This window comes from Heterocephalus glaber, unplaced genomic scaffold, assembly GCF_053883595.1.
Source record: "Heterocephalus glaber isolate CG9 unplaced genomic scaffold, H.glaber_assembly_v1.0 deba00000122, whole genome shotgun sequence".
Classification (NCBI taxonomy): Eukaryota; Metazoa; Chordata; class Mammalia; order Rodentia; family Bathyergidae; genus Heterocephalus; species Heterocephalus glaber.
The window spans coordinates 76,885,021-76,912,924 of NW_028258138.1; the positions used below are offsets into that span (position 1 = coordinate 76,885,021).

General features: G+C 45.9%; 1 protein-coding gene across 6 annotated transcripts in view; it reads left to right on the forward strand.

Annotated features, from left to right (window-relative positions):
* LOC101710111 (sodium channel protein type 5 subunit alpha) overlaps positions 1-27,427 on the forward strand; it is a 96,912-nt gene extending 69,485 nt beyond the window's left edge. For all 6 annotated transcript variants that reach the window (XM_087216501.1, XM_087216504.1, XM_087216499.1 and 3 more), the window contains 8 exons: positions 5,105-5,278; positions 8,209-8,331; positions 10,128-10,409; positions 12,389-12,442; positions 13,090-13,231; positions 13,866-13,966; positions 21,545-21,815; positions 24,001-27,427. In XM_087216501.1, coding sequence (XP_087072627.1) covers positions 5,105-5,278; positions 8,209-8,331; positions 10,128-10,409; positions 12,389-12,442; positions 13,090-13,231; positions 13,866-13,966; positions 21,545-21,815; positions 24,001-25,241 — 2,388 coding nt within the window. In that variant the 3' untranslated portion in view covers positions 25,242-27,427. The remainder of the gene's footprint in view (positions 1-5,104; positions 5,279-8,208; positions 8,332-10,127; positions 10,410-12,388; positions 12,443-13,089; positions 13,232-13,865; positions 13,967-21,544; positions 21,816-24,000) is intronic.
* Positions 27,428-27,904: the final 477 nt, after the last annotated feature.

The following is a 27,904-nucleotide window of genomic DNA, read 5'->3' on the forward strand; positions in this document are numbered from 1 at the left end:
ATAAATTTATTTAAAATTCCAAAGCTGATTCCTTCAAAACTGAAAACACTCAAGTAGATAAAAATACTAGCTAAATTCTTACATCTCAAAGGGTGGAGTCTCATTTTCTTAAGGAAGAAGACAATTTCAAATCAATCCTATTTAAAATATACTAGTATATGAAAAAAGATGAAAGTTTATAAATTATTCTTATAAAAGATAATGCTGATTTTAAAAACTTAAAGTATATAAAAAAGAAAATAAAAGATCAATTTTATACCTCATACTCCATACTTGTGAATAGTGGTTAAAAAAATCTTGAAATTAATACATAAAAACAGGATCCAGTTGTATATTTAAAAGCTTAAATATATCATAGTTAGGTATATTCTAAAATGTCAGTATGATGCCATATTAAGAAATCTAAGTATATGAATAGAACAGATTTTTTAAAAACATATAATTATTCCAAGGAATACCTGTTTAAAACTCTGGTAAAATAGAAATAAAAACTATTTTCTTACTTCAGTGAAGAACTCTCAAATTAACTTCTATCATCAACAATAGTATAGTACTTGGAACGTTTTCATTAGGGTTAGGACTATGAAAAGGATCATTTACTTGCTCTGTAGCTGTTGCTCATTATTTAATAAGAATCTTTAAGTACTAACCAGTGTAATTAATCCAGAAAAGTAAAAATTGGAAAATGGAAGAATTGAAGTCAGTACAATTAGTCAAGTATAAATGCAGAATTTAAAAATAATAAAAATTGAGGCTAGGGATAAAACTAGTTAGTAGAGTGTTTGCCTAGCATGTACCCCCCCCAAAAAAAATCCAAAAAAACAAAAACAGAAAGAAAATATTTAAAACATTATTTAGCCAATTATGAAATAAGCATACAAGAAATTGTCGTGGTTGTTGCTGTGTTTTGCTTTGTTTAGTTTTATTTTTGGTTTGTTTGTTGTACTGGAGATTAAACCCAGGGCCTTTGTACTGAGCTACACTCCCAGCCCTTTTATTTTGAAAAAAGATCTCACAAAGTCACTAAGATGCCCAGGTTAGGCTCAAATTTGCAATCTTCCTGCCCCAGCCTCCTAGAATGCTGGAATTACCAGCATTTGCCACCACACCTGGCTTGTTACTGTTTTATACTAACAGAAACCATTTAGTCACAAATAATATTTCTCAAATATTCCTTACCTGCCAGACACTGTAAGCATAACATAATCAGGAATAAATACATTGGTGCCTTGGTTCACAAACTTAATTCTTTCTGTGATTCTGGTTGCAAACCGAATTGGACAAGAGCCAAATCAAATCTCCCCATAAGGTCAACAGTGAACCTAACCATTGAATTTGATTTGGTTCTCATCCAATTCAGTTTGCAACCAGAATCATGGAAATAATTAAGTTTGGGAACCAAGGTATAACTGTATAATAAGCAACATAAAAGAAGTACATGAAAAACAGTTTAAAACTTTGCTAAAGAATATTTTAAAAATGAATATATATACTCTGATCTCAAACAGGAAAACTCTATATTAGTTCTTAAAGCAGTTGATAGATTTAGTGCAATAGTATCTTAGTTACTTCCTCATTGCTAGGACAAAATGCCTGACACCCACAAGTTAAAGGAGGAAAGGTTTATTTCAGCTCACAGTTTGTAAAGGTTTTAGTCCATAAGGCAGGACAGCATGGTAGAGAAGAAACAGTCCATGGCAAGACAGGCAGGAAGCAGCAAAGCAGCAAGTCTTCTGGATTTTTATGCCTTCCAGATTACAAGCCTATAGGTTGATGCCACCCACACCCAGGGTAGGGCTTCTCATTGTCCACATCCAGAACTGTGCTAAAACAATCAATGGATTAATTTAGCTATCACACACCCTTCATCCATATTCACACACCCTAAATCCAGCCACGTCTAAAAAGCTCCACCTATGAGCATATGAGGCTATGGGGGGACATCTAGATATAAGCCATAACAAATAGCAATAAATTTTCAACCGTATTTTGAGTGTATTTGATAAAAGTTGCTGAAGTTTGTCTTGAAGATTGCAAAAAAAGGCCCAGGGAAATGTACATGATATTAATTCAGGACTAGACAGCATCAAAACCACATAGGGGAACTTGGGGATGTGGCTCTGTGGTATAGCTCATGTCTAGCATGCATACAATCCTGGGTTCTATCCAACACACACACACACACACACACACACACACACACACACAACACATAGACCTGAAATAGATTTAAATAAATACAAAATGGAGTATATGATAAAATTGACTTTTTTTTTTTTTTTTGGCTTTTTGAGACAGGGATCTCACCATGTATTTCAGGCTGGCCTTCAACTCACTATGTAGCCCAGGCTGTTCTCGAACTTGGAGTGATCCTCCTGCCTCAGCCTCCTGAGTGCTGGGATTACAGGCGTGCACCACTGCACCCAGCTTTAAAATTGACTTCTTATCAATGGATTTTAAGTGAATTATTTGATGAAGTATTAAAGTTTATTAAAATAAGTATTTACTTTATCAAAATGTTTAAATTTTAAAATGGTAATATAAAACAATTAAACCAAAAATCATTTTAAAAAAGTTTTTTGTTTTGGTTGTTGTTTTTTTATTTTTCTAGTCTTGAGATAGGCTTTCTTTTTTTTTTTTTTTAGATGTGGCCTCACTATGTAGGCCATGATCTCTTTGAACTCAAGATCCTCCTGCCTCAGCTTCCCAGAGTGCTGGGATTACAAGTGTGCACCACCACACCTGGCTGGGAAGAGCTTTCTTAATATAAGACCAAAGATTTTACTAAATGAAAATTGTAACAAATGATGTAACTATATTAAATGGTAAAATAATAAATGATAATGAAGTATGGTAAGCAAAAGCAAACAAGGTTTAAAGGTACACAACAAACTGGATAAAGTTTATCAAATAAAATGTCACCAAATATACCAGACTCAAAATAGGCAAAGGATATGAACAGGTGATCACAAAAGGGACACTGCACGTACTCAAGAAAGAGATATTAGTGTCTCTGTAAGGAGATAAATTAAAAGGTAACAGAATACAATTTTAGTTCATTAACCTGGGCAGCAATACCAGCATGCCTGGAGGGTGGGGAAAGAGGCCTGCTTGTGCTCTGTGGACAGAACATAAATCAGTATCCTCTTCCAGGGGCCTGTGCACAGCTTGTACTGAAAGCTGCCTGTGACCTGACACCCCAGCTCTAGAAATTTATCCTCAACAAGTGCTCACACATTGTTCATCCCCATGTTGTTTCTACTCAGAATAAGCTGGAAACAACAGAAATGTGCTTGTTAGGGTTATTAGCTGACTAAATAGTAGTACACAAATATTGAAATATCATGCAGACTTTTAAAACTCATCATGTAATTTGCATTCACATCATCAAGAGTATAAATGTTCACAACATATTGATGATAAAAGCTATTTCAAGCCAAATATTCAGAGGCTTTTATTAAAGTGTGTTGTGTGTGCATGAGTGTGTGAATACACATGCATTTGTACACACACTCATAATTAGTGTCAAGAATGATGTTTGCCTACATGTTAGCAGTGATTAGTTACAGTGGTATCATGAAATTAGAAATGCTAATCTTTTATCATTTCTATATTTAAATAATATAGAAAAAATTAAATATTTTTGGTAGGAAATACGCATTTTTATTTAAGGAACATTAAACACATACACACACACACACACACACACACACACACCACCCCTACTCTTTACCTCAAACAACTCCCAAAGTCCATTTAGGGACCTAAATTACACTGTTGTGCTGTCTACACTGACCCAATTAGCTATATGCAGTGATGCCTCGGCTCATGAACAGTTTTGTTTGCAAACAATTTGGTTCACAAACAGAAGCATTTGGCAAAATTTTCTTTTTGTTTGCAGACTGCATCCAGTGACAAACTTGGTGACAGCCATCTTTCTCACACAAATACAAATGTGGCCATCTTTTCCAAGATCATGGAACAAACTAAGTTCATGAACCAAGGCACCATTATATATTCTCTACACCTCTGCAGTGTATCCCCAGGCACCTCCAGCTGCACTCACTCTTGGTCACTGTAGCTCACAGAGGCCCCAAAGTCACACAAGGTGGCCCAGGAGTGGCAGGAGAAGGCTTCACCCCTGGGAGCTGAGTGACGTGTTCAGTTGCCTAGACAGGGACCTCAGGGCATGCTCAGGATGAGAAGGGACCTAAGGAACGGTACAGATCTGAAGACAGGGCCGCAGGGCACTTCCTACTGGCTCAGGAATTGGGTAGTGGCAGGAATAAGCAAATGGAGACAGACTTACAACCTCTAGTGTTTTAAAAACTTTGACTCCTAGATTCTGAGGATTGCAAGAAATTTGACTTCATCTAGATTGGTATTTCCTAAACTACATATCTAAAATCTTGTGTGTGTGTGTGTGTGTGTGTGGTACTAAGGATTGAACCCAGGACCTTTGTGCTGAGCTACATCTGCAAACTTTTTTCAATTTTTTGAGACAGGATGTCACTAAATTGCCCAGGATGAGCTCAAACTTGCCACCCTCCTGCCTCAGCCTTCCAAAGTGCTGGGATTACAGGTGTGCACCACCACACCCAGCTCCTCTTTCATGATCGTGTATTTACAGTTCTACTGTAGAGCAACTCGCACTGGTTTTTTATAAAGGGAAATAATAATTATTATAATAAGAGACCATTATTATTTCCTGTGAAAATTAGGCAACTGTTTAAATAAAATGAAAGCAAAAACCATTTTACACTGTTTGGGGCAGAAAGTAATGAGCCGAGCCTGCTTGCCCTCTCTCTGTATTAAAATGGAATGTGTGTGTATTTGAGAAAAGTTAATCTTAGAGATGCCCTGGCCCAGAACTGGCATTTGCTTTTTAACATAAAGGAAGAACTGTTCTCACTTACTGCCCTGTCCATCCACCTACTGCCAGGACCACTTCCGACTCAAGCTGGGAGGGGAACCTAGTCCAGCACTGTGGTTCTCACCTCTGTTCCTACCATCCTGAGTGCACTATTGTTAGACCTGGTGCCTCCTACATGGTGGACCCTGCGGTGGCTAGGACACTGTGCCCATCTGTCTGCTTTGCCCACAGGCCTTTGAGGACATTTACCTGGAGGAGCGGAAGACCATCAAGGTTCTGCTGGAGTACGCAGACAAGATGTTCACCTACGTCTTCGTGCTGGAGATGCTGCTCAAGTGGGTGGCCTATGGCTTCAAGAAGTACTTCACCAATGCCTGGTGCTGGCTGGACTTCCTCATCGTGGACGTGAGTGTGGGAACTCCCAGCTGGGGTGGGGGAGACCTCATGGTCCCCAATGTGGAAGGAAGAGCAGAAGTAGGAGACCTGGCTCCAATCTTAGGAACCCCTACTTAGAGCAGGAGCAGAAGCAATGGGGAAATCAAAGCCCCTGTTTTCAGGAGAGACAGTACAAAAGCCATTCAGGCTGTACATGAGCCAGAGAGGATGAGAGGTTCCCCCTCTCCAGCTGGCCAGAAGAGAAGGTGGCAGACACACCTGTACTGTAGTCCTCCCCACAGGTGACTCCAAAGTGTCTCAGAGCCTCTGCACCATACTGGGGGTGGGGGGAGTAGAGGGGAGAAGGCTGGGGAAGGACAGGGCAGGTGCAGAGAGAAGGTGCACTCAGGGAGGACAAGGCTGGGTGAGGTCACCTGTGTAGCAGGGATGCATAACTGGCCCAGGTGCCCCATTGGCAGGCAGAGTAGAAAGCCCTGAGCCCAAGCCTCCCAGGCCCCAGGGTGCTGCAGCTACCATGCAAGGTGTATGTAGGCTTCAGCAGGGGTCCTGAGCACAGTCAAGTGGGAGCCCCCAGACCTGCTGTCACCAAGGGGAGTCCCAGAGGAGTCACAGTGAAGCAAAGAGTACAGAGGACTCCAGTGCATGCTCATCTGTGGGACCCCACACACAGCCCGGAGCACAGGTCAGGACTTGCAGGCTGCAAAGGCCTTCCCAAAAAGTGCTGGTCTGTGGGCTCCTGGGCATGACATGTGCTCTCCACACCAGAAGGGGGACTTGCTGCAGTTACAGAAGAGGCTCAGTTCCCACACCCTGCTCAGGGGTCAAAGGCAGGGGCTCAGCCCCCCGTAGATCTGGTTTAGATGCAGGCCTGGGACACCAAGTGTGGGTGGGAGGAGGGGCCCTCGGACCATGGGGTCCTCAGCAGGAGAGGCTACATGGGCTGGAGAGTATGTGAGAGACTCAGACCCAGGTCCTTGGGCCCCCATTTGGGGTCTCTGTCCCCCCAGTTCTTGGATGAGGGGTGCAGTATTCCAGGGGTTGGAGAGACGGAGTTCTAGATGTCCTGGGCAGCCTGGCCCAGTCCTTGAGCCTCCCCAAGGTGAAGGAAGAACACCAAGGCTCCCTGCCCAGCTGTTCCAGCAGCTGCTCGGGAAGTTGGGACTGCTGAGGGGCACCCCCAGAGCCCCAAGAACCTGCTACCAGAGTCCAGGCCAGGTAGAGAAAAAGGAGTGACAGTGCTTCCTACTCAGGCCACCAGGAGGATGAGCCTGTGGAGAAGCCACTGAAGTCACCACAAGGAGGGCCTTGCCCACCACTGGGCAGAGGAGGTGGGTTTCTTGACAGTTGCCATGCTGCCCAGGAAAGGTCTTGGGCTTCATTCTGGGAGAGGGGGTTCCCAGCATCTGTCTGTGCATTTTTTTTCAATACCATTAAGCATCTATTATGCACAAGCACTGCTGGAGGTGCTAGAGATCTCAGGGAACAAAACAGACAAAACTCCTGCCCACATGGAGAAGGTGACAGCTAACAAGAGACATAAGGAAGAAACCAATTTTATGTTAGGTTAGGTTAGGTTAGAAGGTAATATGTAGCATGGGGGAACAGGAACTAGGGGAGGGAAGGGGATTAGGAGTAGAAGCTGTGGGGCAGAGCTGGGGTGGGGTGCAGGTCACAGCTGTGAATACCTGCCCAGAGTGAGTCCAGAGAGGTGATTTCTGAGCAATTCTGAAGGAAGCCGGGGCTAGCAGGGTGGATGTCCGCAGACCATTCCAAGCAGAGGTTGGAAAAGCCACACAGAGCCTCTGAGGCTGGCGCACCCATGGCACACTTGAGGAAATGGAAGTGGACCAGAGTAGCTGGAACAGAGGATTGAAGGCTGGGGACTGGGCCGGACTGCACAGGAGGGGTGGGGGTACTGGCTTTTATTAAGAATGAAATGCAGAAGGCATTGGAGGGCTTTGGACGGAACAGTGATGTGCCCTGGGTTTTGCGCATAAAGGATGGCTCTGATGTGGGTGGAGGGCACAGGAAGAGGGAGAGGGCATAGTAGGAGCAGAGTCAGGAGGCCGTGACAGTCACCTTGGGAGGGATGAGGGGGCCGGGTCAGGACAGCGGCAGCAGACATGGTGAGAAAGGGTTAGCCATCTGATGTAGTTTGAAGGCAGAGCCAACAGGAAATCCTGACGGGTTAGACCTAGGGTGTCAGTGACGGAGGAGGCAGGGACAACATTATGGCCCTGAGAGGATGGGGTTGCCATCAACAGATGGGAGACGAGGGTGGGGCAGGCAGGGCGAGCTTCAGAAGGAACAGTACGCCGAGGGTGGCTTGTCAGGAGTGGGACCAGCAGACCGGCCGGACTTGGTGCTCTGGATGCCCTGCCCGAGACATTCCCCCTGCCTCCTCCAGCCCCTTTGCAGCCAGCCCTCGGCCCCACAGTGCTCCCACATCTGGGATAAGGAGGCTCTGGGACTTAGGCCCCGGCTACCACCCTCCACATCCCAGGCTGCCTGAGCACCAGGGCAGGGTTCAGGGAGGTCAGACAGGAGGCCTCTGTAGCCTGTGACCACCAGCCAGCAGTGGAGCAGGCAACGAGTGGATCCCACAGAGCTCAGAGGACAAAAGGCACCAAGTGGGAGTTCCCTGGGGAACTCAGAGTTCTTCTGTGTGGACTGGGCATGCTGTGCACCCCATCTCGGATAGTGGCCCCCTTCAGAGCACATGTGTGACGTGCACAGTGGCTCTCAGAAGGGTACAAGGCCACAACTCTCTGGCTTGACCTAAACCTTGGGTGCTTGGAGCCTGGCCCAGTACTCACAAGCCTGTGAAGCTAAGCCAGCCAGGGACAATGGAGACCAGCTCACCCACAGCCTGTCCGAGTTGGCCCTGGAGCCCTGCCATCTGTCCCTGTCCTATGTCCCACCTCCACTTTGCTCCACAGGTCTCGCTGGTCAGCCTGGTGGCCAACACTCTGGGCTTTTCTGAGATGGGCCCCATCAAGTCGCTGCGGACGCTACGTGCCCTCCGACCCCTGAGAGCCCTGTCACGATTTGAGGGCATGAGGGTAAGAGGAGCTGTGGCCTTTCTACCAGGCTGTGGGAGGAGTCACGCAGAGACCTCTGGACTCTGCTTGCTGGCAGTGTCCTAGAGACTTGGTGAAAGCATGGCCCAGAATCTCCAGTCTGGGGCCCCCAGAAGGTGGAAGACTGAGAGAGCCCTGGACAAAGGAGGGGAGACAAGAGCTCACTGGGCACAGATGTTTCAATGACACCCCAGGTCCCTGGCACCCAGGACTCCTCCACCTCCACCCTGAGAGAGGTCTCATCTGTCTGTGTGCCCACTCTGTGTGTCGGCATCCCCTGGCTCCTGGCAGACGTGGGCTGCCTTCCCTCCATCTGTGCTGGGCAGGGGACTGTGGCAGGAAAGCCAAGGCCAGGCGACTCAGATCAAGCTGTATTTGCACCATCAGGTGCCAGTGTGCAGAGTGAAAGGATCATGTGCTTAGTGAATGCTTTTGCACTGTTTTCTTAGTGCACCTCCCTGTGCATTTTGCAGGCCACCATATTTTTTACCATCAAGAATATGAGCACTCAAGGCAAATTAAAAGCCCCCAAGAAAAACACTAGCTATGACATGTAACAAGAAAACACACATGCATGTGTTTCTGTATGTGTCTTTGTTTTTGTTGTTTCTAACGAAACATACACAATTCCATGTGGCTGCTGAAGTCACATGTGTCACCTCCCTGACCTGGAGGGCACTGTCACTCACCATTTGGCTGACAGCTTTGAACCTTACCCACATCCCCAATATATGGAGAGATATGTTGCTTATTCCTGGTGGAAAACCATCCACAAGTGAATAATTGGTCTGGACCTAAAGATCTCTTTGGGAGCAAAAGCATTTGGTTCCAGAGGGACACAGGGAAATGCCAAATGCCAAGAATGCCTCTGGCCACTGGCCCCAGAGCCAGCAAGGGCAACTCCTGAAGGATCTGCCCTCTCCCTAGGCAAGTTTGGTGCCCTTGAGAGCCAGGTTTCCCACCCTGTTCAAGGGTTGCTCCTGCCTGCTGGGGAGCAGCACCTCCCACCTTGGCATCCGAGCCCTCTAAGCCATACTACAGAGTCCCACACCAGCTCCAGCCCCTCCATGGGATAAACATTCTCCCAGCTCATAGACAGATAAGTCCCTCAGTGAGGCTGTGTACCCCAAACAAATCTTCCAGGGAGCCCTGTCTTGGTTGTTGGGGGCATTATTCAAAGAGAGTTGAGGCTTCGGCTTGATGGGGCCAGATAGGCCCTCACTGGGTATTGAGAGGCACAAGGGGAGCCCAGGCCACAGCCAGTATAGCTCTGTTCTTAACTGAGCATTGCAGAACTGTCACAGTGTGCTCCAGACATGTCACACAAAGGTCCCCTGGGTATGCTTTAGGGAAAAATGCCCATTGATTCCAGTAGCAGTCGCCCTGAAAGGAACCAGAAACTTATCCCAGGGAATGTAAGACTAGTGGTACTGATAGGAGGTTCTTGGGGATATGTTTTTGGAGGCCCTTTCCCATGAGAATCCTCAACTGAAAGAGACCCTGTTTTTATAAAAAGTCAAGTTTTGAAGCTCATGGATACAAGCAAGGCAGAGGCAACAAGGGAAAAACATATGCTCTGCGGTTATGTTGGTGCAAAGGAAGGCGTATATGTTCTGCCATGCTTCCAGCCATGGAGTTGGCCTCTCCCATGATCATAGATCTGTACTCTTCCCCACAGCAGCCACCTGTAGCCAGGGAATTAGTTCAGTGGGCAGTCTGGAGAAGGGTGTATGCTCTGGGCACCCTCAAGAACTGAGTCTCCTCTTGGTCCCCTTGAGGTGGTGGTCAATGCCCTGGTGGGTGCCATCCCATCCATCATGAACGTCCTCCTCGTCTGCCTCATCTTCTGGCTCATCTTCAGCATCATGGGTGTGAACCTCTTTGCGGGGAAGTTTGGGAGGTGCATCAACCAGACTGAGGGAGACCTGCCTTTGAACTACACCATTGTGAACAACAAGAGCGAGTGCGAGTCCTTCAATATGACTGGAGAGTTGTACTGGACCAAGGTGAAGGTCAATTTTGACAACGTTGGGGCCGGGTACCTGGCCCTCCTGCAGGTGGTAAGTCTCAGAGAGGAGGGACTTCTCTCACCAGCTCTCAGCAGCACCTGCCTTCATCCCTGGTGTGGGCAAGAGGGGGTGATGAGCCCCAAGGAGGCTAAGGATTTTTCCAGAGCCTTGAGAAGTCCCCAGATTTTCAGTTGTAGAACAGATGCCACACTCTAAAAGGTGCATGGCACAAGGGCCAGGTCAGTACTGTGGCAGAACCAGCTTCCCAGCCAGTAGTCAAGTGGACCTCTTCAGGCTATCTGGTAGGCAGTGTGATGGCGCCAGTTAAACGTGAAAAACTGTAGACTCCCCAGGGGCTGGACTATTAGCAAAACTGGCTCTGGCCACCCCTTTGTTGTAAAAGGAAGTAACACCTCTTGTGTTTTTTAAAAGAATATGTTTTCTTCCATTTTTGATGTGCAGGATATGTAGTGTCTAAACACACAGTGCTTCTAGACTTTCCACTGATTCTGTGAATTTGATAGCATCAGTGATTCTGACATATGCCAAAAATTAACCTACCATTAGCCTTGACAACAGAAATGCCAGCAGAATTATTATACATGCACCTTGATTATCTTGCTACCTAATTATAAATCTGGATGTCTCTAGCCCCCCAAAATCAAGGGAAACTCAGGAGACTATCACCTGGAAACTTTTTGTGCATCCATTCACAGCTCTGCCCAACCCTTAAGTCCCAGCAGTAACCACCCCACCCCCACCCCCTTTCCAGGGCACCACCCCAGTGCCCTGAGGACCTCCTGCTAGGTACCACCTCTGAAAGGTTCCCTACATCCCAGGAGGTCTTGCAGGGGACCAAGCCTGTGCCACACAGATTTGAGGGGGCACTCCAGATACAAACCATGGCACTTGACCACCTCAGTATGCTTAGGCACAGAAAGTTTGTGTAGCTGAGTTTGTGTGTTGAAGAGAGGCTTGGGCATGATTAGGTTTTGCCAGGTACACAATTAAGACCCCACTGGGCCACTGGTCTCACCACCAAGCATGTCTCTTGGCACTTTCTGAATCTTCCTAGCAGCCCAGACTGGGGCAGCCAGTATGGCCACGCCAGGACCCTGCCCCCTTCACTCAGCCCCCAACCAGACATTCCTTGGTGTGCTTTGCTGTGCTGTGCTGGGTCTGGGTATAACATTAGCAGAAATTTTGCAAGCCAGTTCTTAAGCACAGCCATTATAAAAAATTAAATTTTATGAATGTATAATTAACTGAGATTAAAACAGAAGTAGCAAATACTCAAAACTCAGCATTACTTTTTAGTATCATCTATGCTGGGGAAGTTATTTACATCTATTCTACCTGTACTAGAAATACTGTAACACTGTCCCTCTTCACATCTCTTTCCAACTCTGTGTTCAGTAATAACATGTTGGTGACTTGAAATCGGCTATGGAAGGAGTATTTATATAAGAGAAATTGGTCAACACAACAATGAAGGTTTTTCTTTCTGGAAATCCAAGACCAACATGCCACTGCCCAGAGGTCTCCTTAAGGCCAAGGCAGGGATTTTTCATGCATTTCAGGGGAAGTCCACAGAGCAGAAGCCACATGGTTCCTTGAAGTGCAGGATGAGGGGGTTCAGGTCACCACTGAGGTCAACCTTAAGCTGGGACAGGGAGTCCAAGGCCCACCTCTTTGTCCCTGATGCCCACTGGTGAGACTCTGTTGTGTTAGAACCTGAAGTATATGCAAAGCAAAAGGCAGACCTCCCTTCAAGGCACCATCAAGAAGGTTACCTCTCACAGCACAGCCTTCTTGTGGTGTCTGTTCAGCTGCTTCCCTTTCACCCTTAGACCTAAAGGAGACGTTTCCATGGACCACCCAGCCATTTGGACCAACTGAATGGGTGTACAGGGCCTGCTTGCTTCCTATAGGAGGCTTTTTCCTGGCCTCGGCTGTCAAGACTGGAGCCTTGCATAGCCCAAGCAAGATGCAGAGTTCAGTGATTTTCTTAACCTCTCTTTTCTTTCCAGGCAACATTTAAAGGCTGGATGGACATCATGTATGCTGCCGTGGACTCAAGAGGGGTAGGTTGCCACCCTTGTCTCTGTCACCAGATGGAGCACCTGAAGCTTTTGGCTGCTTGGCTGCCAGGGAATCAGTGTCCACATCTGAACACCCCACCTGCCAGGCCAAGATCTTGTGTATCCACCTGAGCTTCAACCTCACTGGAGCACCCAGGCCCAGCTCTAGAGCAGGGTTGCATGATTGCCCAAGAAGACTCCAATTCTCAAATGTGTTTTAAATTAAGCTCACTGTAGTTTACTCAGATCTTATTCCAGGAGAATGAGATGACAGCGACAGAGATGAAAATCATAGTTCTTCTTTGTCCTTGTGCCCCACACAATCACACTGGCAGCTCAATGAAGACTAAGAGTGGCCCCAATATACCCAACCTATCAGTGGCCCTGGAGCTGAAGTCACACACTGACACAGTGCCAGCACTGGGCCCAGCATTTTTGCTGCCCCTACCTGCCACTGTCCATTCCTTTTACCTCTGTGCCACCTTCCTGTGGCCTTGCTCTGTATTCACAGACACACTACCATACACCCATGCTGGTGGCCTTTCTCTGGACACAGCCTCTCCCACAGAATGGCCCTCTGCCACCGCCCCCACCTGTCAGATCCTGAGACCTCAGCCTGTCTGATCTCCCTGTCTGATTTCTCCCCTTAGTACGAAGAGCAGCCCCAGTGGGAGTACAACCTCTACATGTACATCTACTTTGTCGTTTTCATCATCTTCGGGTCCTTCTTCACCCTGAACCTTTTCATTGGTGTCATCATTGATAACTTCAACCAACAGAAGAAAAAGATACGTAGAGCACTGCTCCACATGGGCAGAGCGGGGCTGGGCAGGGCTGGAGCCCGGGTACTGAGGAGCTAGTGTGGCTATAAGGCGCATCTCCCCATCCCTGCTGGGGATGGTCCTCTTACTGCGGTAGAATAAGTATAGTGGGGGCATCCATGGATGTAACACACCGAGGCCCATAAGAACATAAAAAGGGGCTTTGGTGGGAGACCCAGTGCCTGCCAAACCTCCCTGAGAGCTGCAGGGGTGATGCTTGGCTTTTCATCTGGGCCGTAGTCAGAGGTCATGGGTGCAAATGCCCAAGGTCTTCCTGGAGCTCCATCATGGGGGCCACGACTGTTTGCAGGGAAACCAAGGGGACAGAGAGAACCACAGGCCTGGCTTAGCTGGGCAAGGGGAAGAGGTAGGGTGGGCATTGGATTTTCAGGTCACCATGCCACGGAAATGTTAAGGTGAATGGGGACAGGGATTCTGGAAAAGCAAAGCTGGGTAGAATCTCTGGTGCAGGATAGGGACATCATTTCTCCACCAGGAGGAGTGAGGAGGTGACCCGCTTAACGCTGGTGGCAAGATCCTATGCTCCCTGTGCTGGGGCACTAAGAACTCCAAAATGAGGCAGGTCCTTGTCTCTCTGCACTTAGGGGGCCAGGATATCTTCATGACAGAGGAGCAGAAGAAGTACTACAACGCCATGAAGAAGCTGGGCTCCAAGAAGCCCCAGAAGCCCATCCCTCGGCCCCTGGTGAGTCAGGCTTCCTGGCAGACTGGAGAGAGTCTTCTGGATGGGATCTCTCAGCCATGCAGCCAGCCACTAGAGCCTCTTCACAATTTGTCATCCCATCTAGAGGTGCTCTTGGATGTCTGACCACACAGAGGTCCTTACAGCACATGGATAACAGGGAAGAAGCTATGTAATCTGGAAGATACTACTGATCCTTCAGGGTACAGATTTTCCCTGGAGAGTGCAGGCAGCATTCCCAGCCTATACAGCACCCATCCCCTCCTCCTGTGTTATCAGGAGCTGTGGTCAGGAATCCCTGGGTGAGCAGAGCTGGGCTCTGGAGTGCTGGGTTCTCTCCTAGGCTGTGTTCCTTGACCTGATCAAGCTGCTCTCCCAAAGAGTAGGAAGAGAAGAAAGCCCAACATAATTAAGTGATGTAACCTCAATCTAATGAGTGGCACACCTAGTTTTTTTAAATCCAAGCTCATCACTTTCATCTGATTGGTTTTTTAAAAATTAATTTTATTGGTACATTTTAGGTATACAATATAATGACATTTATCATTGAAAATTTGCACCTTTACATAATCTCTCTTGGCTTTTATTTTTCCCCCTTCCCCTGCCCTCCCTTCAACCCCTCTATCCCTCCCTATTTACAAAGACTTTGTTTCCATTTTTTCATTTTCTCATATTAATTCCATTTCCTTCTTTCCTTTCCCCTACCCCTCCCACTTCCCCTTCTCCTTTGCCCCTTTTCTTCCTATTTCACATTATCTATTACACCTTTTAGTCCTTATTTACACTTTCAGTTTCTCACACATGTGTATTTACACATGTGTGTCCTATTTATTTCACTTAAGAATATCGCCTCAATGTGCATCTATTTACCTATAAATGTCTCTAATTTCTCACTTTTTATGGCTGAGTAGTACTCCATTTTATTAAAAAACCACATTTTCTTTTTTTTTTCAAATACAAATATACTATTTTATTCTAAGGGAATATTTCTGTAGTTTCTGCAAAGGGAAACCCCAAAGGTGGTTAAAAACCAAAAGAACAGAAAGAATGATTAGATGTTACTTTTTGATTCTTTGACTTTTTTTCTTCTCTGGAAAAAAATGTAATTTTATACAATTTTAATAAAATAAAAAAGCAAATAGTTAGATACAACATCAACAGCTACACTTATGAGGAATAACCAATAACTAATCGGTATTTTCTCTTGTGAATTAGTTTAGGGTTCTGGGCAACTCTGTGTAGTAACAAGCAGTTTAGTCCTAATACAGTCATTTATTTGGCTACTGGTTGTTCTCAGTTAAAAGATACAGACTTTTGTTTGTTCTGGCATTTTACAACAATTTATCTACTATATTAACAATATTTGTTTTTCATGCAACTACAAGCAGCAAAAAATGTTAGTGTTTATACAAACCATAAAATTAGTATAGTGGGACTATTACACCTGATGTTTCTGGATGGAAAAACCACATTTTCTTTATCCAGTCTCCAGTTGATGGGCAATTGGGGTGCTTCCAAGTTTTAGCCATTACAAACTGTGCTGCTATGAACAAGGGTGCACATATATCTCTGTGGTATGATTCTTTTAATTCCTTGGGGAAGATCCCCAGCAGGGGAATACCTGAGTCAAATGGGACTTCCAGTCCTAGTTCTTTGAGGTATCTCTGTACGGATTTCCACAGTGCTTGCACCAGTCTACACTCCCACCAGCAGTGGAGCAGGGTTCCTCTTTCCCCACAGCCTGGCCAGCATTTGTTATTGGTTGATTTCATGATAGCAGCCATTCTTTCTGGAGTGAAGTGGAATCTCAGCATTGTTTTCATTTGCATCTCTCGAATGACCAGTGATGTTGAACTTTTTCATATGTTTATTTGATATTTCTACTTCTTTGAGAAATGTCTGTTCATTTCAGATGCCCATTTTTGGATTGGGTCTTTAAGTTGGGAGATCTGATTTTTTTAAGTTCTTTATAGCTTCTAGATAGTAGACTTTTGTTTGAGGAACAGTAGGTGAAAATTTTTTCCCACGTTCTGGGTTGTCTCTTCACTCTGTTGGTGGTTTCTCTTGCTGTGCAGAAGCTTTTTAATAAGAAGAGATCCCACTTGTTGATTATCTGTGCTAGTTCACAGGCAACTGAGGTTTTGTTCATAAAATCTTTTCCTACACCAAGGTCTTCAAGATTTCTACCTAACCTCTGTTCCAGCCGGTTAAGTGTTTCTGTCTTAATGTTTAGATCTTTAAACTAGGACTCAAGCCCCATTTGACCCAGCTATTCCCCTGCAGGGTATCTTCCACAAAGAATTAAAAGAATCATACCACAGTGATATATGTGCATCCATATTCATAGCAGCACAATTTGTAATAGCTAAAACTTGGAAACAGCCCAAATGCCCATCAACTGGAGACTGGATAAAGAAAATGTGTTTTTTTAATAAAATGAAGTACTACTCAGTACTACTACTTTAAAAATGAGAAATTAGGGCTGGGGATTTAGCTCAGTGGTTTCACCACCTGCTGCGCAAGCACAAGGACCCAAGTTTGATCCCAGGTACGAAAAGAAAAAAAAAACCACCCCCCACCAAATGAGAAATTAGACACAGCTAAATGGATGCACATTGAGGTGATACTCTTAAGTGAAATAAATAGGACACACATGTATAAATACTGAATAGTTTTGAGGACTGAATACTGAATAGAATGAGGACTAAAAGGTATAATAGATAATGTGAAATAGGAAGAAAAGGGGCAAAGCGGAAGGGGAAGTGGGAGGGGGAGGGGAAAGAAAACAAGGGAATGGAATTAATATGAGAAAATGAAAAAATGGAAACAAAGTCTTTGTAAATAGGGAGGGATAGAGGGGTTGAAGGGAGGGCAGGGGAAGGGGGAAAAATAAGATCCAAGAGAGATTATGTAAAAGTCCAAATTTCCAATGATGAATGTCATTATATTATATGCCTAAAATGTACCATTAAAATAAAATTTTAAAAAATATTTAGATCTTTAATCCATTTTGATTTTAGTTTAGTGCATGGTGAGAGATATAGGTCTAGTTTTAATCTTTGGCATGTTGAAGCCCAATTTTTCCAGCATGATTTATTAAAGAGGCTATCTTTCCTCCAGTGAGGGTGTTTGGCTCCTTTGTCAAAGATGAGATGACTGAGTGTGTCTAGAGTCTACATCTTCTAATCTGTTCCACTGGTCCTCAGGTCTATTTCTTTGCTGGTACCATGCTGTTTTTATCACAGTAGCTTTGTAGTACAGTTTCAAGTTGGGGTTGTGATACCAACTGCCATGTCTCTGTTGCCTAGAATTGCTTTTGGTATTCTAGGTCTCTTCTTGCTCCAAATGAATTTTTGGATTGTTTTCTCCAAGTCTGTGAAGTATGCTGCTGGGATTTCAATTGGGATTGCATTGAATCTATATAGCAGTTTTGGAAATATCGCCATTTTCTACCCAGGAGCAAGGGATGTCTTTCCATTTTCTGATATCATCTTTAATCTTTTCAGAGTGCTATACTTTTCAGAGAAGAGGTCTTTGATTTCTTTTGTTAGGTTGATTCCTAAGTATTTCAATTTTTTGGATGCTATTGTGAAAGGAATTGTTTGCCCTATTTCTCTCTCAGTGAGTCTGTTTTTAGTGTAGAGGAAAGCTATTGATTTTTGTGTATTGACCTTGTATCCAGCTACTCTACTGAATTTGGTTATTAAGTCTAGAAGACTTTTGGTGGAGTTCTTTGGGTCTTCTATATAGAGTTTCATGTCATCTGTGAATAATGACAATTTAACTTCTTCATTTCCTATCTTTATTCCTTTTATTTCTTTCTCTTGTCTAATTGCCATGGCTAATGTTTCCAGAACTATATTGAACAGGAGTGGTGATAGTGGACATCCTTGTCTTGTTCCTGATTTTAGTGTGAAGGATTTCAGTTTTTGACCATTTAGTATGATATTGGCTGTTGGTTTTTCATAGATGGCTTTTATCAGATTGAGGTAGAGACCATCTATTCCAATTCTTTGTAGGGTTTTAATCATAAATGTTGTGTTGAATTTTGTCAAATGCTTTTCCTGCATCTATTGAGATGACCATATGGTTTTTGTTCTTGGCTCTATTGATATAGTGTATTACATTGATTGATTTTCATATGTTGAACCATCCCTGCATCTCTACAATGAATCCCACTTGGTCAGGGTGTATGATCTTCTTGATGATCTTCTGCATTCTAGTTGCCAGTATTGCTTCCAGGAATGAATTTGGAGTATTGCTTCCTTTCAATTTCATTGAAGAGTTTAAACAGCAGTGGCAGTAGCTCCTCTCTAACTGTCTTGTAGAATTGAGCAGTGAAGCCCTCATGACCCAGGCTTTTCTTAGTTGGTAAGTTTTTAATTACATTTTCAATTTTGTTGATTGATATTGTGTTGTTTAGAATTTTTAGGTCTTCTTTCAACTTTGGTAATTCATACTTTTCTAGGAATCTATCCATTTCTTCTGTGTTTTCCATCTTATTGGCATATAGGTTCTCAAAGCAGGTTTTGATGATCCTCTGGATTTCTGCTGGGTCCGTTGTAATTTCACCCTTCTCATTCCTAATTGCATGGATGTGGGCCTTTTCTTTCCTTTTTCTGATAAGTTTGGCTAAAGGTTTGTCAATTTTGTTTATTCTTTCGAAGAACCAACTCTTGGCTTCATTGATTTTTTTGTATCATTCTCTTAGTCTCCATTGCATTGATTTCTGCTCTGATCTTTATAATTTCCTCCCTTGTATGAGCTTTGGGTTTGTCCTGCTCTTCTTTTTCTAGAAGCTTGAGGTTCAGCACCAGGTTGTTTAATTGGGCTTGCTCTGTTTTCCTAATATGCATATTCACTGCTATGAATTTCCCTCACAAGACTGCTTTCATTGTGTCCCATAGATTCCGATATGTTGTATTGTCATTGTCATTTAGTTGTAGGAAGTGTCTGATTTCTTGTTTAATTTCCTCTGGGACCCATTGGTTATTCAGAAGTGTGTTGTTCAATTTCCATGTGTTTATGAAATTCTTGAGGTTTCTTTTGCTATTGATCAATTTCATCGCACTGTGGTCTGATAATATACAGGGGATAACTTCAATTATTTTGCATTTACTTAAAAATGTTCTATGAGCAAGTATGTTGTCTATTTTGGAGAACAACCTGTGTGCAGCTGAAAATAATGTGTATTCTGATTTTGTGGGGTGGAACACTCTGTAAACATCTGTTAAGTTCATTTGTTCAAGAGTTTGATTGAGTTTTAGTATTTTGTTGCTTATTTTTTGTCCAGTTGATCTATCTATTTGTGACAGTGGGGTATTGAGGCCCCCCACTACTATTGTATTAGTGCTTATTTGATTTTTCATGTCCTTTAGTATTTGTTTTATATAGTTGGGTGCACTAGTATTTGGTGCATATATGTTTATGATTGTCAACTCTTCCTCTTGGATTGTTCCCTTTACAAGGATGTAGTGTCCTTCTTTGTCCCTCTTAATCAGTGTTGGTTTGAAATCTACTTGATCTGCAAAGAGGATAGCTACTCCTGCTTTTTTTGGGTTCCTGTCACATGGAGTATTGTTTTCCATCCTTTAACTTTCAGTCTATGATTTTCTTTTTGAATTAAGTGTGTTTCTTTCATGCACCTTATTGTTGGATCTTGCTTCTTGACCCATTCTGCCAGTCTATTTCTTTTGATTGGTGAATTGAGACCATTAACAGTGATGGTTGTAACTAATACGTATTGACTTATCATTGTCATGACTTTTTCTTTTTGTTGGATTCTCCCCCTTTGTGTTTAGTTTCTTGTCATGCCTGATGGAGTCATTCTGCTGGGCTTCCTGGGCTTGTGATCCTCATTGTCTTTTCCTAGGATATTGTCTAAAATTTTTTGGAGTGCTGGTTTGGTATTCATGAAGTTCCTAAGGTGCTCTTTGTCATGAAAGTATCTTCTTTCTCCATCAGTTTTGAAAGATAGTTTTGCAGGGTACATCAATCTGGGTTGGTGGCTGTTTTCCTTTAGAGCTTGAAATGTGTCACTCCAAGCTTTTCTTGCCTTGAGGGTTTGCATTGAGAAGTCTGCTGTGATTCTGATAGGCTTTTCCTTTGTGTGTGATTTGTTTCTTTTTTCTAACTGCTTGTAGAACTTTGTTCTTCTGTTGGGTTTCTGGAATCTTCACTATTATATGTCTATGTGTAGTTTTTTTTTAATTAAGGTTAGTTGGAGTCCTAAATCCCTCACTCATCTGTATGTCAAGTTCTTTTCCCCTGCTCGGGACGTTTTCTGCCATCACTTCTGTGAACAGTTTTTTTATGTCATCTGCGTTTTCTCCTGTTTCTTCATTGACTCGGAGCAGTCTTATGTTATTCTTCTTTGCATCGTCTAGCAGCTGCTGGATTGATTTCTCATGGTCCCTTACAATTTTAAAGAAAAATTTCTTTTCCTGGTCACTAATTGCAATCTTATCTTCTATATCTGAAATTCTGTCCTCACATTGGCTCATTCTGTTGAGTAAACTTTCAATGGAGTTTTTAATCTGAAAATCTATTTGCATCTGTTTTGTGAATTCCACTTGTTTCCTATGTTGGGATTCTATCATGTTCCTCAGCTCCTCTATTTTTTTTTTATCTGTGTCCTCTCTAGATTTATTAATCATGTCTTGCACTATGGGCACAATCTCTGCTGTTATGTGAGAAATTATTTCTGATTTCATTTTTTCCAGATCCTCTTTTGTTACCAGTTGAGGGAGTCAAGGTGGTTGAGTATCAGATTGTTCCATCTCGTTTCCCTTTGTGGTTGCTGTAGGTGATCTGGAAGTCTGTTTTTGAGACTTGTTTACATTTCTTCTCATTTCAATGGGGGGGGGGGCTGGATGTGTGGTGCTGGTGCCTGTGAGGTTTACCTCCTTTGCACTGGGGGAGGTGGTACAGCAGCCCAGAAGGTTCACCTCCTCTGAGCTAGGGGCAGCTCTGCTCCTCAGCGCTGGGGGCAGTGGTGACTTTTGTCTGATTGTTGTTTGTGCACCATGGTCTTTTCTAGATTAGGTTTGTGTGTGTTTCCTTCTTTACAATCTTCTCTTCCCCCCAGAATAATCTAGGTTGATTTATAATTAAACACACATACAAATATAGAATAATTTTTACTCAGTAGAGTAAATAAAATCAATACCATAAAAAGAGTAGAGAAAATATATTCATCTGAGAGCCAGTACAATTACTAGGATTGAAGTTTAAATCTGACTTGAGCCTTCTGCTTCTGGGAACAAAGAGAAGCATCATGAATGTGTGCTGAGGAAACTCAGGATAAGAGAAATGTCTCCCTGAAGATCCACCAGGCACAGCCTCCTGGAGAACAGGGCCTTTGGGCTGGGCCTCAGAGCTCAGGATGTTAGGTAGGAAGCTGACTGTTTTGGCCACCATGACACCCTCCTCTGCACTGGCCATGGCAGTGTGGTGGGGGCTATGTCTTCACCAGAGAGTGGAGAAGAAGGACAGGTGGTTTGAACCAAAAGGCAGCCCCAGGGGGGTCACTGGCTGGTCTGAGGTTGCTGCTGAGCTTGTCCCCTTTGCCCTTCCTTTCAGAACAAGTACCAGGGCTTCATATTTGATATTGTGACCAAGCAAGCCTTTGATGTCACCATTATGTTTCTTATCTGCTTGAATATGGTGACCATGATGGTAGAGACTGATGACCAAAGCCCTGAAAAAGTGAACATCTTGTCCAAGATCAACTTGCTCTTCGTGGCCATCTTCACAGGCGAGTGTATTGTCAAGATGACTGCCCTGCGCCACTATTACTTCACCAACAGCTGGAACATCTTTGACTTCGTGGTTGTCATCCTCTCCATCGTGGGTGGGTATGCAAGACAGCTGAACAAGGAGGGCAGAGCATAACCATCATTGTCTAATTTTATAATTTTTTCTCACCCCTAAGAGAAATTCCACTCATGAGTAGTCATTCTCCACTTCCCCTCTCCCACAGCTTCTAGCAACCACTAATCTAAAGTGTTTGTGGCGAGGAGGGTTGGGAGGATACTGGAGATCGAACTGGGGACCTTGCGCTTGCAAGGCAGGTGGCAGCACCACTGAGCTAAATCCCTGGCCCAACTAATCTAACGTTTTGAGAGACAAACTGTTTTCAGGGTGGCTGCATCATTTTACATGCTCACTGTAAATCTATGAGAATTCCCATTATTCTACTTTCTCACCAATACATGTTATTGTCTCTAGTTTTTTATTATAGCCCTGGTGGGTATGAATGCTCATGAGGTTTTATTTTATACTTTCCTGGTAACTGATGATGCTGGACATCTTTGCTTGTGCTTATTGGCCATTTGTATATCTCCCTTGGAGAAATCTTTGTTCAAATCCTTTGCTTCATTTTAAAAATTGGGTTATCTTTTTATTGTTGAGGTGTAAGAGTTCTTTATATATTCTGAATATTAGTCCCTTACGAGATATATGACTTGCCAATATTTTCTCCCTATCTGTGAAGTTTGGTGGTATCTACTGAAGCACAGGAATTTTTTGCTGTTGTTTTAGTTTGGTTTTTTTGGTACCAGGGATCGAACTCGGATCCTTGTGCTTGCGAGGCAGGTGGCAGAACCACTGAGCTAAATCCCCGGGCCTAGAACAGGAATTTTTAATATTAACAAATTCTAATTCTAATTTATTTTATGTATATTTTATTTTGTCACATTGTGCTCAGAGCCCAAACCCTTTACCTTACCTCAAGGGTACCTCTGCCTTTGGGGTGATTCTGACTTCTGTGTTTCTGCCTCTGGTGAACCCAAATGGTAATGCAGAGGCCAAGTCAGGCATGGCTGTTACTGCAATGGTGGGCAAATGGTTAGAGGCGTGAAGGAAGGTCAGGAATGCCTTAATGTCCCAGGTGGAGGTGAGGGTGACAGTTGCCTCATGGAGCTGGAGAGACCCTTTAGAGACTGCAGGACATGAGCAGCAGGAGTGAGCCATGGAGGAAGAATCACAGGAGGACTTAGAGGTGCAGCATGTATCTCAGGATGGCCTGTCCCAGTGTGTGAGCTATGCCAGGAGCCATGGTTAAGAGGACAGCCTGGGGCTGGGGATTGAGCTCAGTGGTTTCGCTGCCTGCTGCGCAAGCGCAAGGACCCAAGTTCCATCCCCAGTACCAAAAAAAAAAAAAGAGGACAGCCTGGATGGAGCCGGTGTGTCTGGGTCAAATCCTTGCTTCTCACTTAGGTGGCAACTTGAGTAATTTACGTCACCACTCGGTTTTCCTCTTCTGGAAAATGAGGATGATGGTATCAGCTCAGTTTCCCAGGGTGATGGGAAGGTCAGAATGGAATGATGGTCATAAAGTGCTTGGCTCAGTGCCCTATTGACACATGTCAGCCATCAAATTATTATTATATGAGGGCCTGGAAAGGTCACTTGGACCAATACAAGGTAAGTTTATTTCATGCTTTCTTCTATAATTTATACCCAAGTTCCTTAAAACTCCAAATCCAGGTAGTCACTAGAGACCCAAGGGTGGGGACACCCTAGAAGGAAGCAAAGCTGAAAGGTGACAGGAACCATCATAGAAAGGAGGAGAAAAGCGACTGAGGCATGGTATGGTTTGAGGAATATTGGTTTGGGGCCAGTGTTTCTTGCCCCCCACCACACATGGATGAATTGTCCAGGCTTGTTAAAAGAAATAGGCTGGTAGTGGGGCTGAGATTTTGCATTTCTAATAGGCACTCAGAGTCCATGATCGCCGGCCCTCAGACTGCATTCTGAGTTCTAGGCTGCCAAGATGCTAAGTAAGTGAGTCCCCTCTAGCCTCAGAACCCACGGTGTAGAAGGTGGATACAACTCCATTGTGCAGGTGTACCCTGAGCTTTGCTAGGGATGTCGGTCCCAGGGAGGTGAGAGGAGGCAGAGTGCATCATGCTCATTGGACCCAGTCCTCCTGCAAGGGCCTCCTCCCCTTGGCTCCTCACTGAGCAGAGAGTAGTGCGGGCCTGGGAGGACGACAGTGTGCTGTCAGTGGCCACAGTCTCTGCTGTTCTCCACAGGCACGGTGCTCTCTGACATCATTCAGAAGTACTTCTTCTCCCCGACGCTCTTCCGAGTCATCCGCCTGGCCCGAATTGGCCGCATCCTCCGACTGATCCGAGGGGCCAAGGGGATCCGCACGCTGCTCTTTGCCCTCATGATGTCCCTGCCCGCCCTCTTCAACATTGGGCTGCTGCTCTTCCTTGTCATGTTCATCTACTCCATCTTTGGCATGGCTAACTTTGCTTATGTCAAGTGGGAGGCTGGCATCGACGACATGTTCAACTTCCAGACCTTCGCCAACAGCATGCTGTGCCTCTTCCAGATCACCACATCGGCTGGCTGGGATGGCCTCCTCAGCCCCATCCTCAACACGGGGCCCCCCTACTGCGACCCTAATCTGCCCAACAGCAATGGCTCCCGGGGCAACTGTGGGAGCCCAGCCGTGGGCATCCTCTTCTTCACCACCTACATCATCATCTCCTTCCTCATCGTGGTCAACATGTATATCGCCATCATCCTGGAAAACTTCAGTGTGGCCACAGAGGAGAGCACTGAGCCCCTGAGTGAGGATGACTTTGACATGTTCTATGAAATCTGGGAGAAGTTTGACCCAGAAGCAACCCAGTTCATCGAGTACTCAGCTCTGTCCGACTTTGCCGATGCCCTGTCTGAGCCACTTCGTATCGCCAAGCCCAACCAGATCAGCCTCATCAATATGGACCTGCCTATGGTGAGTGGGGACCGCATCCACTGCATGGACATCCTCTTTGCCTTCACCAAGAGGGTCCTGGGAGAGTCTGGGGAGATGGATGCCCTAAAGATCCAGATGGAGGAGAAGTTCATGGCCGCCAACCCATCCAAGATCTCCTATGAGCCCATCACCACCACGCTCCGGCGCAAGCATGAGGAGGTGTCGGCCACAGTCATCCAGCGGGCCTTCCGGAGGCACCTGCTGCAGCGCTCTGTGAAACATGCCTCCTTCCTCTTCCGCCAGCAGGTGGGCAGTGGTGGCCTCTCGGAAGAGGATGCCCCCGAGCGAGAGGGCCTCATTGCCTACATGTTGAATGAGAACTTCTCCCGGCAGGACAGACCACCCTCCAGCTCCTCCATTTCCTCCACATCCTTCCCACCCTCCTATGACAGTGTCACCAGGGCCACTAGCGATAACCTCCAGGTGAGGGTGTCTGACTATAGCCACAGTGAGGATCTCGCGGACTTTCCCCCATCCCCGGACAGGGACCGAGAGTCGATAGTGTGAGCCCAGCCCCACCAGCCAAGACACACGCTCTTGCACCATGGCAAACCTGAATGCAGTCAAAACCAGCATGCTGGGGCCTTCCTGGCCTTGAGCTTCAAGAGAGAGAGATGGCCTTGGCCAGTGGCTCCACACGGCAGAGATCTGTGGTGTTGTGTCATCAGACAGAAACAGGAGGAGCCCACTATTCTGGAGGCTGTCCCTGGAGCCCTGCACAAATCAGGGGCCTGGCCTAGTCAGGTGGCACCCTGGGCTCTGCAAAGCACTCATCATCGCAGCTGTTGAAGTGAAACATAAAACAGACTGTACATGTTGTGAATGGGCTTTCGTAAATTTACTATATTTGATATTTTTTTACTTGAGCAAAGGACTAATGTTTTTTCCATGGATGTTGGCAGCAATTCGTGCTGCATCTTCTTAATCCAGAGCAGGAATGTCTAGGGAGCTGCCAGACTCTGTCCTGCAAGAGTGGAATGCAGTATGGCTCCCATAGGCCTTCCCCACCCGAAGGAGGGACAGGTCCTCTGCTGCTTGGGCTGAGGGGGCTGAGGCTCTTCATTCACACACACATGCACACACTCCTTCCACACATGAGGGCAGACCCAGGCCACAGAGGCCCGGGCACCCCTCGAGCAGTGTCAGACAGCCACCTCTGTCCCAACCTCCTGAGTCCATGGATGGAGTTTCTGTCATTGGAGCTCATTCTGACCTTCCATTGCCCCCGGGGTCCTGTTTTTCCCCTGTGTTTTTATGCAGGCCACATTGGTCAGTCCTACGAAAATAAAAAGCTTCCAGAAGACTTGCCTGGGCCCCAGGACTGGTCCTGGGCACGGATGTTGGCCTTTCTTCCCTCCTGTAAGAGTATTAACACTAAAACCCATGGGAATGAGGGTACCAGCCCAACTCACAGCCGGGCTTACAGCTTGTCCTTGCTCTTAGAACCCGGCAGGCCCCGCCTGACAGGCCAGGGATGAGAAGGCTGAGCCATGAGGTTGAGGCTCAGTTTACCCACTTGCAGCTGTGTTGGCCTCCAGGCCCACGTGAAAGAAGCCACTGCTGTCTGCCAGCCTCTCCCTAGGACTCTGGCCTTGTGGGGAGGGAATCCCGCCTGGACCCCAGCTTTTCTCCAGATGCAGCATCGTGAAGTGGGGAGGGTAGCTTGGGTTCATCGGAAATGACTCCCAGGATGGCCAGGCCTGGCTCTTGTCCCTGGGGGTGGACAAAACCATGAGCCCCTCTGGGAAAGGAGGCCAGAGCCTGGTGTACCCACATGCAGGACTTCCTTGGGACAGGATTGGGGATGTCCCATAGGTCTTATAAGAAGGCTTTTTCAGGGAAAAACACCTTACTAGTCCAATTACCCCCAGGACCTCTATAGCTGCTGACAATCCTATTTAGCATATGCAAATCTTTTAAAGTAAAGCACTGTTGCCTGAGGTGACAGGGTTGCTGGTGGAGCCTGAGCAGGCAAGAGCCCCACTGGCAGTTAGCTCCTCAGCAGAGCCGCCTCCTGCTGGGGCGACCACCTCACAGGCCACCTCAGTCTCACCCGCCTGCTCTAGGCTGGCTCTCCTCACCTACCTCGCCACGCTGTCGGAGGGCTAGATGATCACGATGCTCATGGCAGTGCTGAAGGGGGCGTTGCCGGCGCGTAAAGTATTATGTTTCTTGTCACCCTAGTTCCCTCGGTGGCAACCCCAGCCCCACCCCCACCCCTAGAGACTCCTCCCAAGTACCCTTTGAGTCCATAGTGGGACTTGGTTTTAACTGTCCCAGTGACACTTTTCCGAGTGGAAATCTTATTTTTGTAGACCTGTGCTTTGCTCTCAAGGATTGGAGAAGTGTGTCCCTCACCCCCCTGTCCACAGGAATGTAGCCAGGCTCCCTGCCCGCCAGCCGGAAGGAGACTGTGGTCTGTGTGTGGACAGCCCTGGAGCCTGGAGACAGGTGCTGGTGCTGGCTGCAGGTGGCGCCGAGGGCAGGGCCAAGCTGGCTCCTAAGGTCAATATGGCTCTCCTTTTTTTCCAGAACTGCACAGTGACCAGCAGGAGGGGAGAATAAGGAGGAAGAGGGGGAGGGACATGCCTCAAGTGCCAGATGTTGTTGAACCAATTGAGCACTTCTCACCAAACTTCGTGTATAAATAAAATACATATTTTTAAAAACAAACCAATAAATGGCTTACATGACCTGGTCTAGGCTCTGTTCTTGTATTCAGACTTGACAAGATTGGTGGCACCTTCTCAAGAAGGCTGTCAGGAGGCCTCGGCCAGAACAAGACTGAAGAGCGGGGTGCTGAGGTGGGGGGATCCCAATAACCAGGAAGAACTTCAGGTTGTTTTCCCTGGAAAGTGGCTGGAAAGATGGCCCAGGCCAGCACAAGTGGGGTGTGGGCAAAGCAGTGTGCCCTTGTGATTGGTGCCTGGGCACTGTGATGGGGTGGCCCCCACCCAGAATCAAGCCAGGGACAGCTCCCAGGGCAGGAGTCACAGCTGCCTTGAATCTGTGACCACTGGCTCTGACGTGTCTTCTCCTCCCTTCACTCCTCAGTCCACTGTGGTTCCCTGTTGCCAGCCCACCACCGGCCAAAAGTGCTCCTCAAGCCTGCAGGACTTCCCGGGGCTCCAGTGATACCTTTTCTTCTCACATCTGTGCCTCTCCACAGC